This window comes from Rhinopithecus roxellana, chromosome 13, assembly GCF_007565055.1.
Source record: "Rhinopithecus roxellana isolate Shanxi Qingling chromosome 13, ASM756505v1, whole genome shotgun sequence".
NCBI classification, from domain to species: Eukaryota; Metazoa; Chordata; class Mammalia; order Primates; family Cercopithecidae; genus Rhinopithecus; species Rhinopithecus roxellana.
The window spans coordinates 119310682-119328966 of NC_044561.1; the positions used below are offsets into that span (position 1 = coordinate 119310682).

General features: G+C 52.6%; 1 protein-coding gene across 5 annotated transcripts in view; it reads right to left on the reverse strand.

Moving 5' to 3' along the window:
• The window catches only part of ZNF335 (zinc finger protein 335), a 24464-nt gene continuing 6179 nt past the window's right edge, over nucleotides 1–18285 (reverse strand). For 3 of the 5 annotated variants that reach the window (XM_010384191.2, XM_030914338.1, XM_030914337.1), the window contains 22 exons: nucleotides 17710–17856; nucleotides 15834–16086; nucleotides 15569–15746; nucleotides 14212–14324; nucleotides 12694–12712; nucleotides 12446–12562; nucleotides 12279–12355; nucleotides 12038–12198; nucleotides 11037–11269; nucleotides 9659–9752; nucleotides 9428–9522; nucleotides 4864–5123; nucleotides 3767–3878; nucleotides 3316–3690; nucleotides 1810–1952; nucleotides 1576–1730; nucleotides 1325–1428; nucleotides 1159–1236; nucleotides 832–915; nucleotides 682–747; nucleotides 518–599; nucleotides 1–428 (listed from right to left, as the gene is read on the reverse strand). In XM_010384191.2, coding sequence (XP_010382493.1) covers nucleotides 301–428; nucleotides 518–599; nucleotides 682–747; nucleotides 832–915; nucleotides 1159–1236; nucleotides 1325–1428; nucleotides 1576–1730; nucleotides 1810–1952; nucleotides 3316–3690; nucleotides 3767–3878; nucleotides 4864–5123; nucleotides 9428–9522; nucleotides 9659–9752; nucleotides 11037–11269; nucleotides 12038–12198; nucleotides 12279–12355; nucleotides 12446–12562; nucleotides 12694–12712; nucleotides 14212–14324; nucleotides 15569–15746; nucleotides 15834–16086; nucleotides 17710–17856 — 3074 coding nt within the window. In that variant the 3' untranslated portion in view covers nucleotides 1–300. The other 2 variants (XR_004052600.1, XM_010384192.2) reach the window with 2 other exon arrangements.

Consider the following 18285-nt stretch of genomic DNA (forward strand, 5'->3'; position numbering starts at 1 on the left):
TAAGCTGTTCAGGACTGGACTCCAGTCCTTTTATTGAGACTGAGAGGCCAGTGGGTCCACCCAAACAAAAATAAATTTCTATCCCAAAGCCTGCCTGCAGGCTGGGGCACCCAGCACGTCTTGGCCAGGGCCCATGGCTGCCCCTAACCCCAACAGCACAGGTCTGGCTCCCTAGGAATGAGAGGATGCTGGCTGTCCAGTATCTGGAGATACTAAATGAAGAGGGAGGTGAGTCCTGGTGGTCCCCTACCCCCAGGAGTGCTGGCCTCAAATCCATGATCTGTGTTGGGCCCTCAGGGCTCAGTCATCGGCCAAGGTGATGACGTCGTACTCGATGCCCTGGTGCTGCAGCTGTTGAATGTGTTCAGGCACTGTCTCCTCTGTGCCAAACAGGCCTTGGGCTTGGGCCATGGCAGCATCAGCCACTGCTGCCAGGGGAGAGGAAAGTATGGTGAGCTGGAGGCTCAGGAGCTGGGTCCAAACCCAGCCCTGTGCTTCTCAGGGTCCAGCTCCATACCTGTGACAGCCGAGTGTGCTGCAGCCTCAAGTTGAGCCTGTGTGACAAGCTGCTGGCCTGGGGACACAGGCACATACTGGATCTGGAGGGGAAAAGCTGATAAGATGCTGGCCTGCAGAAACCCTGCCTGTGCCCCAGGTCTTCCTGTCCTCCCAGGGCCCTACCTGGGACTCCTGAAGGAACGGGGCTCCTTGTTCATACTGGATGTGTGTGATCTGGCCCTCCTGTACCTGCAGAGAGGAAGCCAAGCTGTGATTCTGGGAAGAGGCCATGCAGCCCTTCACACCCCACCCTCATCCCAGGGTGTGGTCTACCTGGATGTGATGGCCCTCGGGCACCACAACATATTCCTGGGGGAGCAGGTGCTGGACACCATCCTGGGAGATGATATACTGCACCTGTGGGTGGGGGGAGGGTGGCAGTGGTGGCAAGGAGGCAGGTGCTGAGGCCTCGCTCTCCAGGAGCTCAGCTAAGAAGGCAGAGTGGAAGACTAGGGACAGCCACCAGCAACAATGCAGTTGTTGGCAAGCATGGACCCCAGGAGGGGTGGTGTGGAAAGGATCATTCCTCCCCGATGTGGGTCTTTGTTTGGGAGGGTAGGAGGTCACAGCTAAGGGCATCAACAGTAGCTAGCAGCTCACCTGGTTGTCAGAGGTCACCAGGTGCTGTACGGTCTGGCCATCTGCTGTGGTGATCTCTTGGATGTAGGTGGCTTCCTCCTGCCAGGACCAAGCCAGCTCTAGCCTCATTTCTCTATCCCAACCCCTGCCTGTCACTGGCCAGAGGACCCCCAGTCCTGACTCTTACCTGATTGGTCACTGTCTGTTCCTGGGCAACGATGATATGTTCCTGGCCCAGTGCCTGCTGTAGCCGCTCTGGGCCCAGGACCCCGTGACTGGACTGGAGTGCAGCTGGGCAAAGGAGAGGATGCTCACGTGAGGTCCAGGGAAACCTGCAATGCCCCAGCCTCTACTGTGCCCAGAGGTGCCTTTTGGGGCAGTGGCCCAAGTCTCTGGATCTACCCTGGTGCCCACCCTGTGGCCCCAGGGGCAGCTCACTGTGCAGGGTGGCCAGTGTTTCGTCATCACTGTTCAGGATGATGGTCTGGGTTGGGGTCTGGGTAGCAGCCCGGGCTGTAGGGGTTCCTGACTTCCTCCCATCAGGACTGTGCAGCCGCTGGATGTGGAACTTGAGGTGCCCGTTACGGTTGAAACTGAAGGGGATGAAAGGTGGCTCAGGTTAGCTCCATCATACATGCCCAGCGGTCCCCACCCATCGGTATGTGGCCTCACCGCTGCCCGCAGAGGTGGCACGCAAAAGGCTTCTCCTTGGTGTGAGTCAGCATGTGCCGCCGTAGGTCCTTCTTATTCTTGGAGGCGAAACTGCACTGGCTACACTGGTGGGGCCGCAGGCTTGAGTGCTGCGCCATGTGCGCCTGCAGAGAGGGCAGAGTTGGGGGCATCAGCTGGGTCAGGACAGATGGCAACAAATCCCCAGATCCCTGCCGACAGCTGGTCAGGGAACCAGGCAACGTGGACCTGGGAAAACCAAAATCCTATGTACTAACAAGAAGCTGGGTAGAAAGGCCAAGCCAGATCCACATCTGGTGCTGCTGTGTCCTAAAAGTGAAAGGCCATACGTTCCATCGTTATTAGGTCAGTTGGAAAATGTCACTTTACCCATATGTAACTTAGAGGTGTTGGACGAGGGGACTTGTGGAGGTCCCATCGGTAGAGACGGGTTTCTCCATGTTAGTCAGGCTGGTCTCAAACTCCCGACCTCGGGTGATCCACCTGCCTCGGCCTCCCAAAGTGCTGGCATTACAGGCATGAGCCACCGCGCCTGACCCGGGCCCTGATTTTCTAGGGTTGAGGCCTGCCTGACGGAGCCTCCACCTCTGCATCTGTAGGTGTGGGGCTCTAGGCCCTGCTTCCCTCTCTGACCTCTGGGGAGGATGCAGTGCGTGACTGGATCTGAAAAATGGAAATCCTCAGGCAAACAGGGAGGCCCCAAGCTGGGCTGTGAACCTGCCCACTAGCCTTCTCCATGGTGGCTCCCCAACTACCTCAAACTTCTGTGCCCTCAGTATTCTAGACAAGTGGTCCCCAATCTTTTTGGCACCAGGGACTGGTTTTATGGGAGATAATTGTTTCACGGCATGTGCAGGGTGATGGTTTTGGGATGAAACTGTTGCACCTCAGATCATCAGATACTAGTTAGATTCTTATAAGGAGTGTGTGATCTAGATCCCTTGTGTGCACAGTTCACAATGGGGCTGTGCTCTTATGAGACTCTAATGCAGCTGCTGTGACAGGAAGTGGAGCTCAGGCTAATGCTTGCCCACCTGCCGCTCACCACCTGTGTGGCCTGGTTCCTGACAAGCCATAGATGGCTACTGGTCTGTGGACCTGGGTGGGGGACCCCTGTTGTAGACGTTCAAGTCTCCCTAGCCATGCCTCTGTCTCACACCTCTGTGCCTTTGCTCCCGGAGGCCCAGCTTGGCCATCCCTCCTGTGGCATTTTCCCCAGCACACTCAAGTTCAAATGACTTGCTCTCTGTCCTGCACCCTTGGTTCACACTTGGAACACTGTCTGGCATTAGTCACATTGTGTCTGGTTTGCCTCCCCACCAGACCAAGCTCCCTGAGAGCTGGGACCTTGCTGAGTCATCTCTGACCAATCTCATCCACTCAGAGGGGGGCAAAGGATCTGGTTTGAAAGGGCACTCATTAAAGGTTTGTTATACAAACGTGTGGCCCAATGAATGACAGCAGAGACACAGGAGCGCCAGCACCTACCCGGACCTCGGGCCACTGGCGGGCACTGAAGGGGCAGTCGGGGCACTTGAAGGCACCAGGCCCAGCATGGGCCCGCTTGTGACTCTCCATCTCAGCTCGGCCAGGGAAGGCCTCGGCACAGATCTTGCAGGAAAACTTCTTTGATGCTGCAGTGGCTGCACACGGTGGTGAGGGGGGCACTGCCAGGCCCAGGGCTTTGCTGGTTGCAGGAGGTGGGGAGGCAGAGCTCGGGGAGTCCCCTACACGGTGGGTGTTGGCTGGAGATGGAGGCTCAGGGCCATCTCTGGGCAGTCCCCCACACTGCAGCAGGGGCCATTTGGCACCAGAGGCCAGAGCATCTGGACTTGGGAAGGAGATGGAGCCATCTGCGGTGAGCTGTGGAGAAACAGGGAGCATGAGGTGCTGAGAAGGAGAGGGAGGTAGGGCAGTGGTTGGCATCCCCAAGCCTCACCTCAATGTGGTGCAACTGGGTACCATCAGTAGCCATGATGTAGTGGGTGCCAGCTTCTTTTAGGGTGTCACTCACAACCACAGTCTGGGCTGCCTCTCCTGAGGGCTCCTCGCTGTGGGCACGGAGAAGGTTCTAGGAGAAGATGGAGGGCCACAGGAGCCCCCTTCCCCAAGCAACAGGCATCAACTGAGGGATGATTGTCACCAAAGATGGACTCAAGTCAGAAGGGCCCAGGGTTCAACTGTGGCTCTGCCCTGTTACCAAATGACCCTCTACCGTCTCTCTTGTAAATGATTACAACTCAAGCATAGGTCCTTCTCAAAAACTGGTCATCCTTGTCCTCCTCGGTAAACATGGCAAGGTGGGGGGCACACAGTGAGGCAAAGGGGTCCAACCCAAGTCTGGCCAAGTTGAGCAGGACAGAGGGACCAGGCCAACCAGTAGCAAATGGTGAATCCACTACCAGGAGCTAGTGGAGGAGGCAAGGCTAACAGGGACTGGCCGCCCAGGTGCTGGCCAAGGGCATGGGCCCGGGGATCCTGACTCCCAGCCCAGCTGAACAATTTGGCACTTGGATTCAGGGCTTCCTCAGATGGCCTAAGAGTTTGGTGAACATAAACATGCCTGCCCAAGCTCATTCATTGTAGGAAAGCCAAGTGCAGGAGCCAGGCCTCAATGCTGGTAAAGAGGCCTGAGCTGCTTCGGAATGTCAGAACTGGAGAACACCTGGGATCACTCAAGAAGAGTACTTGGCATGGGAACCAAAGGGACCAGGGTTCAAATCTTACCTACTGCGTGTGTGGTTTCAGGCTGGTCACTTAACCTCCCTGGCCCATTTCCTCATTTGTAAAACAAGGGAAATCTGGATCTCATGGGAATGGCTTAGGTCCCATCATGACTGCCAAGTGCTTGGAACATTTAAGTGGCTAAAAAATGGTAGCTCTTGACCTCCTGAGAAGGGTAGACTCCACCACCAATCACCTGATGTGTATTGGGATTTTTGCCTCCTGCCAACTAGGCTTGGGTGGGGCCCAAATCGAACTGACCAACCACACCTACAAAAAGCTGAAAGGGGCCTTGCAGGCAGCAGGTCTCACCTGTAAGGTGTGCCAGGAGCTGATGTCCCCTCCTCCATAGGGGGTGCCGTGATGACACTGTAGCCAGTCCCACCAAATGGACCAGGTGCCAGGGTGATCTGTGGTAGGTCAGGAGGGCCTAGCTGGCTCTCGGCTGCCGCACCGCCCCCTGGCTCTGCCACATGGAGGGTGACCACCTGTGGAGTGGCACCTTCAGGGGAGGGCTGCCCACCAGGGGATGCTAACCCTGCTTCCACGTCCTCTGACTTCACCACGGCCACCTGCAACAGCACCAGGGGGCAGGATGGGAGGCATCTGTGGCAGAGAAGCAGGTATGCAAGATGCCTCTCCCATCTCAGTGTCCCAGATGCACCCACACACTCTAGTCAGACCAGTACTGCCACCACTCATTTGAATAATCCAAGTTCTTTCTAAAATATACTCTGGCTTTCCAAATCCCACTCAGCAACTGGAAATAGACCAACAGGAATAGGGCAGAGCAATTGTGCCCCCCACAAACATTCGGCAATGTCTGGAGACATTTCTTATCACAGCAGGAGGGGGATGGTACTGGCATGTAGTGGGGAGAGGCCAGGGATGCTGCTGAACATCCCATAATGCACAGAACTGCCCCACCACACAATAGTATCTGCCTTCACACAATAGTATCTGCCTTCACACAATAGTATCTGCCTCAACATGCCAATAGTGCTGCAGTCAAGAAATACTGGGGATAACTGACACTTAGAAAAAAAGTTCCAGTGTACATCTTATTCTATAGTCGGCTTCAAATGGGTTGAAGATTAAAATGTAATAAATAAAACTTTAAATATATTAAAAGAAAATGTAGGTAAGTATTTTAGAATTGGGGTGGGGAGATTTTTCTAATCATGACAGAGAAAGATAAAACCTAGAGCAAAAATAACCATAAAATGAAGCCAAAAAACAAAGAAATGGGGGTTGGGGGATATTTAACAACTCATAAAAGGTGGACTTCCCTCATATATAGAGCTCCTGCAAAGCAATAACTAAAAACGACTTAATAGAAAAACACATGCAGGACACAAACGGGTACTTTAGAAAAGGAATACAATGGTCTCTGAACACACAGAAGTTCAATATCATTTACGGTCACACAACTACTTTTTTTTTTTTGAGACTGGGTATTGCTCAGGCTGGAGTGCAGTGGTGTGATTACAGCTCACTGCAGCCTCAACCTGCTGGGCTCAAGTGATCCTCCCACCTCAGCCTCTCAAGTAGCTGGTACTACAGGCATTCATTGCCACACCTGGCTAATTTTTTTTTTTTTTTAAGAGACAGGGTTTCTTTTTTTTTTTTTTTTTTGAGACGGAGTCTTGCTCTGTCGCCCAAACTGGAGTGCAGTGGCCGGATCTCAGCTCACTGCAAGCTCCGCCTTTTGGGTTCATGCCATTCTCCTGCCTCAGCCTCCCGAGTAGCTGGGACTACAGGCGCCCGCCACCTCACCTGGCTAGTTTTTTGTATTTTTTTTAGTAGAGACGGGGTTTCACCGGTTTAGCCAGGATGGTCTCGATCTCCTGACCTTGTGATCCGCCCGTCTCGGCCTCCCAAAGTGCTGGGATTACAGGCTTGAGCCACCGCGCCCGGCCTAGAGACAGGGTTTCACCATATTGTCCAGGCTGGTCTCAAACTCCTGGACTCAAGTAGTTCTCCTGCCTCGGCCTCCCAAAGTGCTGGGATTACAGGTGTAAGATTGGTAAAGATTTATAAAGACAGGTCTGGAGTGTTGGCTCACATCTGTAATCCCAGCACTTTGGAAGGCCGAGGCGGGTGGATCATGAGGTCAGGAAATCGAGACCATCCTGCCTAACACGATGAAACCCCATCTCTACTAAAAATACAACCAAAAAAAATTAGCCAGTCTTGGTGGTGTGTGCCTGTAGTCCCAGCTACTTGGGAGGCTGAGGCAGAACAGTGTGAACCCGGGAGGCAGAGGTTGCAGTGAGCCGAGATTGCGCCACTGCACTCCAGCCTGGGCAACAGAGTGAGACTCCATCACCACCACCCCGCCCCGCCCCGCCAAAAAAAGATTTATAAAGATGGATAATACCCAGTGTATTGGCATGAATGCAGGAAAATATACCCTACTGGTGGCCATGTATACTGGCATATCTTTTTACAAGGCTTCGCACCATACCCTCTGACCCACTAATAATTCTTGTAGGAGGCTTTTTAAAAATACTACAAAAATGTTGGCTGGGCACGGTTGCTCACGCCTGTAATCCTGGCACTTTGGGAGGCCAAGGCAGGCGGATCACTTGAGGTCAGGAGTTTGAAACTAGCCTGGCCAACATGATGAAACCCTACCCCTACTAAAAATGCAAAAAAGTATCTGGGTGTGGTGGCATGCACCTGTATTCCCAGCAACTCAGGCAGCTGAGGCAGGAGAATCATTTGAACCCAGGAGGCGGAGGTTGCAAGGAGCCAACATCACGCCACTTCACTCCAGCCTGGGTGACAAAGTGGGACTCCATCTCAAAAAAAAAAAAAAAAAAAAGTTTATGAGCACTGAAAATGTATGTACAGTGAAACACTGCTTGAATTAATAAAAAATGAGGCCGGGCGCGGTGGCTCAAGCCTGTAATCCCAGCACTTTGGGAGGCCGAGATGGGCGGATCACGAGGTCAGGAGATCGAGACCATCCTGGCTAACATGGTGAAACCCCATCTCTACTAAAAAATACAAAAACTAGCCGGGCGAGGTGGCGGGCGCCTGTAGTCCCAGCTACTCGGGAGGCTGAGGCAGGAGAATGGCATAAACCCGGGAGGCAGAGCTTGCAGTGAGCTGAGATCCGGCCACTGCACTCCAGCCTGGGCAACAGAGCGAGACTCCGTCTCGAAAAAAAAAAAAAAAAAAAATGAAAGAACCCAGCCAATAAAGGACTAAACTATAGCTGAGAACATCCATGTGATGGAATGATACAGAGACGCAAGATGGAAATCGTAGGAGAATGAGGGTAACTGCAGGTGCTGGCCAGGCCATGCATCACACGCTGTTAAGTGAAAGATGATGCTGAGAAGCAGCAATAATGTGATCCCAATTTTTAAGGAACAAAGGTCTAGGTGTTAGTATGAGCATGAACAAAGCCCTGAAGAAATTCGTCTGAACCCATTTACTGGGCATCTGAGGGGAGGGGAGAAATGCCAAGGACTTTCACCTTCTACTGAAACATTTTCTAACGTTCATTTTCTTTTTTTCTTTTTTTTTTTTTTACATGGAGTTTTGCTCTTGTTGCCCAGGCTGGAGTGAAATAGCACAATCTCGGCTCACTGTAAGCTCCGCCTCCCAGGTTCAAGTGATTCTCCTGCCCCAGCCTCCCGAGTGGCTGGGATTACAGACATGTACTACCACGCCCGGCTAATTTTGTATTTTTAGTAGAGACGGGGTTTCTCCGTGTTGGTCAGGCTGGTCTTGAACTCCTGACCTCAGGTGATCCACCCACCTTGGCCTCCCAAAGTGCTGGGATTACAGGCGTGAGCTACCATGCTAGGCCCATTTTGTTTCTTTTACAAGCATGTCCTTTTGTAAGCAGAAAAACTCTATCACATGAGATTAGCATGGGAACAGGAGACAAATCAATAGAACAGAACTGAAGCCTAGAAACAGATTCCTACGTATTTGGGAATCTAGTATATGAGGAGGAGGACCACAGGGGAAGATACCACATAGAATGACTTCTGGAAAAAAAAATCGATCCCTACCTTTCTGCATACATCAGAAATAAATTACAGGTGGAGTAAGATTTAAGTGTAAAAAAATAAACCCTAAGAAAAAAATATAAATAAATGCTTATATTATCTTGGGATACAAGCTGGAGGAGTCTTTCTAGGGATGACACCAAAGGCAAAACTATAAAAGACTGATAAATTTTCCTATCTAAAAATGTAAAACTTCTATACACCCCTAATTGCCATGAACTAAACTCTGTGAAGATTTCTGGAATTTACTGTTTTAAAAACACTCTCCATCTTCTCATGAGGCTAAGAAACAGGAGGGGCTAATAAACTTCCCTCTGCCTTGGAGACCAGGCCACATGTGAAGTGGGGGGCAGAGAGGGGCAAAGGTGCTGAACTTTGGGGAGGTGCAGGAACAAAGACCCCTGGAACTCGAGAGAATGGTCTGATCTAGAGGAAGCCCTGGGGTCTGCAGGCTGTGGGAGATGTCCTGGAATGAGGGCACTCTTTTGGATGGAAAAGCTAGTTCCGACCCCTGTGGGGGCACCCACAGGCACATGGTGGCTGCAGAGGTGGGAGGAAGACAAAACAAGAACAGGGCCCAGATGCCACAGGGGCAGTGTGTACTGTTCCACCTGGCAGGTCACCAGTGATTCCGGAGAATGGACGGGAGACCCCGTGGCCTGCCTGGCAAAGCCTGTTCCTCTCTGTGTTTGCCCACCAGACTTCAGCGGATCTGTCTCCTCCACTACCCTGGAGTTCCCAAGGGCGGGGCAGCTCTGATACACGGCTGTCCTCTAGTCCCAGTGTCCAGTGCAGGGATGGGTACCTGCGGAAGCTGGGAAGGGGAACAGGTTCCCAGGTAAACTCACCTGCAGGGCTGTGCCCCCCAGTTCCCGCTGGGCACTCATGTTCAGCAGAAGATCCAAGGCTGTCTGCGTGGCCATCGCTGTCGACTCCTCGGCTCCTGGGTGGGGTGGGATCTAAGCCTGACAAAGTGCTAGAAAACTGGCACCCAATACCACCCCCTCTCCATCTTCCAGCTGCCACCAGCACGCCTGCCCCTGCCCCACTCAGAGCTCCTGTCCTCCCACAGAGCTCACCTTGCTGGTAGATGATGGTGGCACCGCCCAGGGTGTCAGGACAGAGCAGTGAGGAAGCCTCGGATGACTGGAAAGGTGTCGCCTCTGGGGGTATCTATGGGGTGGACATATGGCCACGCCTGAGAGGGGCTGGCCCAGATTCAAGTGCCATTTACCAAACACCTCTGATCTGCCAGACATTTTACATCTGTTGGCTTGTTTTATCTTCATAATCACTTTTTGTTTTTTTTTTTTTTTTTTTTTGAGACGGAGTCTCTCTCTGTCATGCAGGCTGGAGTACAATGGCACAATCTCAGCTCACTACAACCACTGACCCCTGGGTTCAAGTGATTCTTGTGTCTCAGCCTCCTGAATAGCTGGGATTACAGGTGCCCGCCACCATGCCCAGCTAATTTTTATATTTTTAGTAGAGATGGGGTTTCTCCATGTTGGTTGGCTGGTTTCAAACTCCTGATTCAAGTGATCCACCCGCCTCGGCCTCCCAAAGTGCTGGGATTACAGGCGTGAGCCAGCATGCCCAGCCCATAACCACTTTTCAAAATATACTAGCTCAGTGCTACAGATGAACCCACTAAGGCTCAGAGAGGTGAAGTGGCTGGCCAAGAGTCCCACTCCTAATACACAGCAGGGTGAGGGCTTGAACCCACGACTGGGTGATTCCAGGGCCTGTGATCTACCAGCATGTCATGTGGTCCATGTTTCTGGGGATACTGTGTCTGCTCACGTGGCAGAGACTGCTAGCTACCTATCCTGAATCGATCCTCCTCTTCCTTCTTGCTAACGGAACTCTGATTTTCACCAGGGTGGCAGTGTACCCAGCGCCAAGACATTTCTCAGCCTCCCTTGCAGCTAGGTGAAGTGTGGCCACATGACTAAGCAATGATCTTCAGGTGAAGTTCATGAGGAATGATGGATAGATGGCAGATATCCTTTTTGCCTCTCCCCATCCCTTCCTCCTGCTTCCTGCCTGGGATGTGGCTGGGAAGGCTGGTGCTCCTGCAGCTATACCGGACCATGAGGCAACTACAAAGATGAAAGTCATATGCCTAAGATGACTGGGCAAAGATACGGAGAGCTTATTCCCTTCTGACTGTATAATCACCACACCAGCCCTAGACTGCTGACCTGTGGAATTCTCGTATAAGACAAGAATAAAAAACTATGATCGCAGTTAAGTTACTAGTATTTCCATTCTCTATGACCAGCACTAGAAAGCCACCCTTACTCTAAGCTTAGGGCTCGCATATGTGTGACTCAGCGAGTCTTTACCACAGTCTCAAGAGGCAGGTATTATTTTGTTGCACCTCAATGTGCAAATGATGCTGGGGTTGGGAGAAGCGGCCTCACTCTGTCATCCTGACCCATGCCCTGACCTTACCTCAGGAGGTCCTGGGGAGCTGGGAGCTGGTCCAGGGGCCACACTGTGCTGCTGCTTCAGCTCCTCAATCTGCTGCAGAGAGAAGAAGGGGCGACGGCGGGAGGGGGGCTCCTCAGGGTGGCGCCTCCCCCATTCCTCGAAGCTGCTTGCATGTCGGCACCGTACGTGCAGGCGTAGGTTCTTCTTGTGCCGTGTGCTGAAGTGGCAGTACTCACAGGCGAAGGGCTTGGCCCCTGGAGGCACATGTTGGGGCAAACTTAAGTCTGTCCATCCCTAGCCTACCCGCTCCAGGAATCCTTTCTTGATCCTAAGGATCTCTCCAACTGACTCACTTCCACAGATTCATTCCCATATGTTGGCAAACACATGCCGCTGTCTGTTCTGGTAGCCCAGGACAGAAATGAATCAAGGCTGCCCTCTGCACTCAACAGCCTTCCTGTGCATGCCTATTTGCAAGGTCATGTGACTACAAGCTCCTCCTGTGGGTCATCACAGGACTCTGGCTAACAGAACCCCTGGCTCCTTTTCTCTAATTGCCCCTAGTGTGCTGACCAGGTAGCTAAGCACCAAAGAAACAATGTTTGCAGTGCAGCTTCTGTGGGCCAAGCCAATGGCATTGCTTCTGCAGCTTCATCTGCCAAGACAGGGCCTAGAAGAGCCTCCTCTCCAGCCCCAGTGCCAGCACACACAGGGCTCAAGGAACAAATGGAGCTTACTTTCATCATAGACAAATGGCAGGCACTTCTGATTCCCCCATTTCATAAATACGGAAGGCTCAGAGAGGGCAAGTGACCGGCCCAGAGCCATCCAGAGAACAACTGGCCAAGCGGGAACCCAGGCTCAGGTTAGGGTAAATACGCCCATGGGAAATTCTCTTTACACTTGAAGCACTTGGGCTGTTCTGTGGCTACCGAGGGGGAAGAGGATGGGAGCTAAGCCTCTGATCAGGGGCAGAGGGAGCTGAGGGCTGGTGAGTGGGACTGGGGTGCGCCCAGCCTGACCTGTGTGCTTGACAGCCACATGGGACAGCAGGAAGTCCTCTCGGAAGGTGCGGTAGGGACAAAAGCTGCATTTGAAGGGCTTGTCACTGACGTGGGACAACTGGTGGTTCAGCAGTGCCTTCTTGTCTTCACAAACGAACTCACAGAACTCACACTTGAACCTGGAGGCAGTTAGAGGGAGGGAAGCTCAGTGATGAGCTAGGGACTGCTCCCGTCCCCAAGGGCCTCCGAGGGGATGTACCTGCGGTTGGCAACAGCCTGGATGTGTGTGAGCAGGTGCATCTTGAAGGTGTAACGCTTCTTAAAGGACTTTCCACACTGTGAGGGGTGGAGAGCAGTGAGATGGCGATCACCCTCCATTGCCCAGGGAAGGCCCTCCTCCCAGCCCCAGCCCTGGCTCCCACCCACCTTGTCACACATGTGGGGCTTCTCAGTGCTGTGCGTCTTCATGTGCTGTGTGAGTCTTTTCTGCATGGGGTACACACGGCCACACACAGGGCAGGGGAAAGAGCTCAGCTTTGGAGTCTAGGAAGGCGTAAGAAGGGGCCAGATGGAGAAAGAAGGAGAGAAGGGAGGATAAAACCTCCCCTCTTGTCCCCACCTCCACAAACAACCCCCAGGCAGGCTCCCCTCCCAGGCCAGCACCCCAGACTCACCGGATCTGGCCTCTTCTTCCTGGGGGGAAAAGGCCGAGGAGTTAGACCAGGGCTTCCCCAAACCCACTGTAGATCCTCTCACACTGAACAGACCCAGTCTCAGCTCTGAGCCTACTCCCTGCCAAGGCCCCTTTCTTTTAGAACAGTGCTTCCCCAGCTGGAGTTCACTGGGGAAAATGCTAAGAGGCACGCTGAAAATAACATATTCTGCACTCAAATATATTTGTGAAATGGTACATTCTTTCTCTCTATCAATCACAAAATGTTATTTGCATATTAAAAGCTCTAAGGATTAGTTAAGGCTAGGGGTTTGAGACCAGCCTGGGTAACATAGCAAGACACTGTCTCTACAAAAAAAAAATTAGTAAATAATAAAAAATTAGCCAGCTGTGGTGGTTAGCACCTGTAGTTCCCAGCTACTCCGAAGGCTGAAGCAGGAAGATCGCTTAAGCCTGGGAGGCCGAGGCTGTAGTGAGCTGTTAATTGTGCCACTCCACTCCAGACTGGGTGACAGAGTGAGACTCTGTCAATCAGTCAATAAAAGCTCTAAGAAATTCTGCAGGAAAGAGGTGTTGAACAGCTTGGCAAGCTGGTGATCCTACACTAATCTTTTTTTTTTTTTTTTTTTTGAGACGGAGTCTCACTCTGCCGCCCAGGCTGGAGTGCAGTGGCCGGATCTCAGCTCACTGCAAGCTCCACGTCCCGGGTTTACGCCATTCTCCTGCCTCAGCCTCCCGAGTAGCTGGGATTACAGGCGCCCGCCACCTCGGCCGGCTAGTTTTTTGTATTTTTTAGTAGAGACGGAGTTTCACCGGGTTAGCCAGGATGGTCTCGATCTCCTGACCTCGTGATCCGCCCGTCTTGGCCTCCCAAAGTGCTGGGATTACAGGCTTGAGCCACCGCGCCCGGCGATCCTACACTAATCTTACTTGGCCACAGAACCCCCCTTTTTTCTTTTCATTTAAAAAAAAGAAACCTCAAAGCATCTTGGGCTGGCTTTTCCACACACACACAGCTGGAGCTGTCCCAGGGGATCTGTCTCCAACCTCTGCTCACAAACCACCTCTCATGAAGCCAACTCCTACCTGAAGCTCCAGATCGAATTATAATCCTGTGAGCAATCAGGCGCCTAAGAACTTTGTTTCTCTCTCTCAGGTGCACTCTCAGCCCTGTGAGAGATGAGTAGGATCTGGAGTCCGGAAGATCTTGGATCATTTACTGAACTCCTTTAGGTACATAATTTCCTTCAATCCCCTCAACAATTGCCCCCATTTGATGAGAAACTAAAGCTCACAAGAGGTAAGAGGTTGAGCTGGGGACCTCAAGGTCCTCGTACTGTCCTGTTCTAAGCCAAATGATCTGGGGTGAACTGCCTTTCTGCTCATGCCTGTAGTGTGCAGCAAATAGGGCTGGCTCAGAGCAGCAGTGCGGTAAGTGGGAACCATGGTTATCCCGGGCCTCCACTGCCCCACTCAACCTAGTGTCTCTTGCCCGGGTCCCTCCCACCCCCATACTGACCGGTCTCGGCTGTGCACAGCGGCGTGCCGAATGACGTCCTTCCGGTAGACACTGGTGTAGCTGCACTCGTCACACTTGTAGGGTTTGCTGCCCACGTGGTTGAACATGTGCTCCTGGGAGACAGACAAAACGATAGTGGGCTGGGGCTTGGCCTCCTCTCCCATCCCCATCCCTACCATACCTGTGGCCATAGCCTTAGGGCTGCTGCAGGAGCAGCTCACAGAACACAGGTGTGTGGACAACACACCTCGATGCAAGGGTCAAGGCCTAGGAAGGCCCAGGGACTCTACCCAGCGAGAGCACCCACTCCGTGCTGGCTCACAACTTGACAGAGGAACCTAAGTCTCAGGGTGGAAGGACCTTGTGATGGCAGAGCTTGGAGCTGAAGCCAGGCAGCATGGCGCCACAGCCTCCACCTCTCCCACTGTGTTACAGGACATCCTCTCTGCAGAACCCAGGGAACAGCCCAAAGCACAGCATGCACAGAGCACAGGGGCTTGCTCTGACCACCATGCCTGAAAGTACCCTCTCCCACAGCTGCCAACTTGCACATTGGCCAGGCCGAGCCACGGTTTCCTGGGTCAATAAAATGGGACTATGGACACCTACGACCTCACTGAGCTGCAATAAGGATTTAATTATCCAGTTACTGCATAAAAGGCTCAGGGCTGCTGCAGGCCATGTGGTAGCTTGCATTAAGGAGAAAAAGGAACCGTGGTTTTTTTTTTTTCCCCGCTCTTGTTGCCCAGGCTGGAGTGCAGTGGCGTGATCTTGGCTCACTGCAATCTTTGCCTCCCAGGTTCAAGCGATTCTCCCGCCTCAGCATCCTGAGTAGTTGGGATTACAGGCATGCACCACCATACCCAGCTAATTTTCTATTTTTAGTAGAGACGGGTTCCTCCATGTTGGCCAGGCTAGTCTCAAACTCCCAACCTCAGGTGATCCACCCACCTTAGCCTCCCAAAGTGCTGGGATTACAGGCGTGAGCCACTGCTCCTGGCCTAAAAGGAACGCTTTTCTTGAGACACATGACTGCCATCTGCTGGAAATCTTTCTAACACATGGAATCAGATGAAAACAGTTTTACGGTGTCTGTGGTGGCAAAGATATGCTGCCGCTGTGCACTGTGCTGCCTGCAAAACTGCCTGCTGCAGCCCTTCCCAGCACCTCCCCACATTCCTGCAGGCTCTGAGGAGCTGAGCGTTCTTCAGTGCACCAATGAGCCAGACACGCATCCTGAAGAGCAGGACGGTGAGCCAGGATGCTCTGTGACTCCATTCTCCCTCAGTGGCACCAGCTGGCCTCTGCTTGCCTTCTTCACCCTCCCATGAGCCCCAAGCCTCTTTGGCTCCCGCACCTTGAGAGAGGACCAGCGGCGGGAACGATAGCTGCACTGCAGGCACTTGAAGAGCTGGGGATCGCCAGCCTCATGGGAGTTGACGTGGAAGCGCAGGTCCTCGTGGGACAGAAAGCGAGAACCACAGATGCGGCACAGAAAGGGCCTCAAAAGCGGTTTGGGCGACTTGTAATAGTACCTGCAGGAAGAGGGTGTTGGGGAAAGGTCTGCTGGGGTTGGTGGCTTAACCACACACCTGCCCCACCCTCACTTCTGCTCCACATACTTGCGGTATTTCTTGCCTAGGAAGCGCCTGGAAGGTCGACCTCGGCGCCGCGGTGGAGTGTCATGCTCATCCGGGCAGGAGGGGGCTGCGTTCTCTGCATCTGACTGGCTCACACCAGCTTCCACAGGGGTCCTGCTTGCCTTGCCCATGGTCACCAGGTGTCCTGGGCCTGAGGAGCTGGGAGCCTCAGGATCCTGTGGCTCTGGAGGGCTCTGTCCACTCTGGGAACTCACTAGAGGCTCTCCTTCCACACCTGCCACGGACATGCCAGGTCACAAGCCAGCCACTGACACACCAGGACAGACGTGGACAAGTCGGCCAGAGGCCAGCCAAAATATCCTCCCACCCACTCATCACAGACCACTGATGGGTGCTTCGAGTCACATGACACAGACAGCCTCTGGTTAGAGGGCAGCGTGCATCCTACCGCCCAACAGCTGACATTCTGTCAGCATGGTAGGACCTGGCCTGGATTAGAGCAGCGACGAGAGCTGGGACCTTCCAGTCAGGAGACCTGGGTTCCAGGCACAGCTGTCACTGATGTGCTGTGCACCCACAGGCAAAGCCATTCCTCTCCCGGAGTCTCATTTGCCCCATTTATCCAAAGGAGGCCAGAATGGCAGCTTTGGTGACTTCGCAGAACATTCTAAGGCTTGGAAAGCAATAGCAGTGCTTTAACACCCGCATTCCCTAGGGAGGTCAGGCAGCTGAAGGGCTGATGGGAGGGAAGGAAGGAGAAGACGTGACTTCTGTGCTTGCAAACCATTTGAAGTTTGGACGATCTAAATCAGTTACCTCTTCAAAAACATCGACAGTATTTAAACATTAAATATGTACTAGAAAAATTAACAATACAGACAATGCAGGTAACATTCTGTTTCTTGACTGGGTTATACAGGTGCTTGGTTACACAGATGTGTGCACCTTGTGAAAACTCATTGACCTAGGCAGAATATGTGTAACTTTCCATACATATATGCCTTGGTAAAAAGGCCTTTTTGAAACAGAGACTAAAGAATAAAATAGGCCAGGTGCGGTGGCTCACACCTGTAATCCCAGCATTTTGGGAGGCTGAGGTGGGCGGATCACCTGAGGTCAGGAGTTTGAGACCAGCCTGACCAATGTGGTGAAACCCTGTCTCTACTAAAAAATTAGCTGGTGTGGTGATGGGCGCCTGTAATCCCAGCTACTCGAGGCTGAGATACGAGAATCGCTTGAACTTGGGAGGCGAGGGTTGCAGTGAGCCAAGATCATGACACTGCACTCCAGCCTCGGCAACAGTGAAACTCCGTCTCAAAAACAAATAATAATAATAATACAACAATTCTCCAACCATAAACAGCTGCCATTGTACTCCTGTGTGTATATTTAACCCTTACGCAATCCTAATAGGCATGCTGCTATAACCTCCATGCATAAATAAAGGGACTGGAGATTTAAGCTCCAAGTCACACAGACTGCAGGCGGCAGAGCCGGTGCTCACACCACGGCTGGGTCCTTCCTGTCCCCCAGCCATTAATGCTCTGAACCAGGGCTCCTCTGATAGTCCCAGGCCTCAGACTTACTTCTCTCTTCTTATTTCAGTAATATTTAAAATTTATCTTATTCATTCAGTGATAGAGACCCAAATTTCTCTTTTGCTATGACAAATTGTGGTGAAAGGCATTTCCGTAAAGCTGAGATAGATTCCTGAATCAGGGTTTCTTGAGCATGAGTCTTTGAGGGCTTTCTCCTTTCTCAGGAGGCCTGCAGGTGAGCTGGTTTGAGACAGCTGCCCTGCAGGGCACACTCAGTCCCCACAACTCCACAGAGACAAGCAGGGAGTGAGGCCACTCCTGACCTACCCACACAAGCCCCTCCCAAGACCAAACCTCACCATCTGGGAGATCTGAGATCTCCAGGCGGGGCAGCTTCCGGGGCCGGCCAGGTCTCCTTCGGGGCCTTGGGGTACTGGGGGTGGGGCGCTGGAGCCGAAGCTGCCGGCCTCGGGGCTCATCCTCAGCTGGATTATAGTCGCTATCCTCTGTGGGGGACAGTAAAGTTGGTGAACAGTGGCGGGACCTGTCCTTTCAGCCCTAACCCCCTCCCCAGCTCACTTCCCCACCCCTGTGTACACTCCTCCTCTGAGCCACCAGTGATGCTTCCTCCGGAAAGCCCTCCTGGTCTCCTCTGGCTGACTTGGTGCTCCTGCCCTGAGCCCCTGAAGTTCTTTCTCTACCCTTCCTGGTACCTACCACTAGCTCATAAAGCACCTTCATGTGAACAGGGAAAAAGCACCCCTTCCTCCAGACAGTGTACAGCCAGTTAGAAAAAAGTTTAAATAAATATTAAAGTCCACAAACTCTACGGCGGCCCTATCCAAAACAGCTGCCACCGGCCATATGTAGCTATTGAGCCCTTGAAATATGCCTAGTCCAAACTGAGATATAATTAAGTGTAAAATAATGAATTT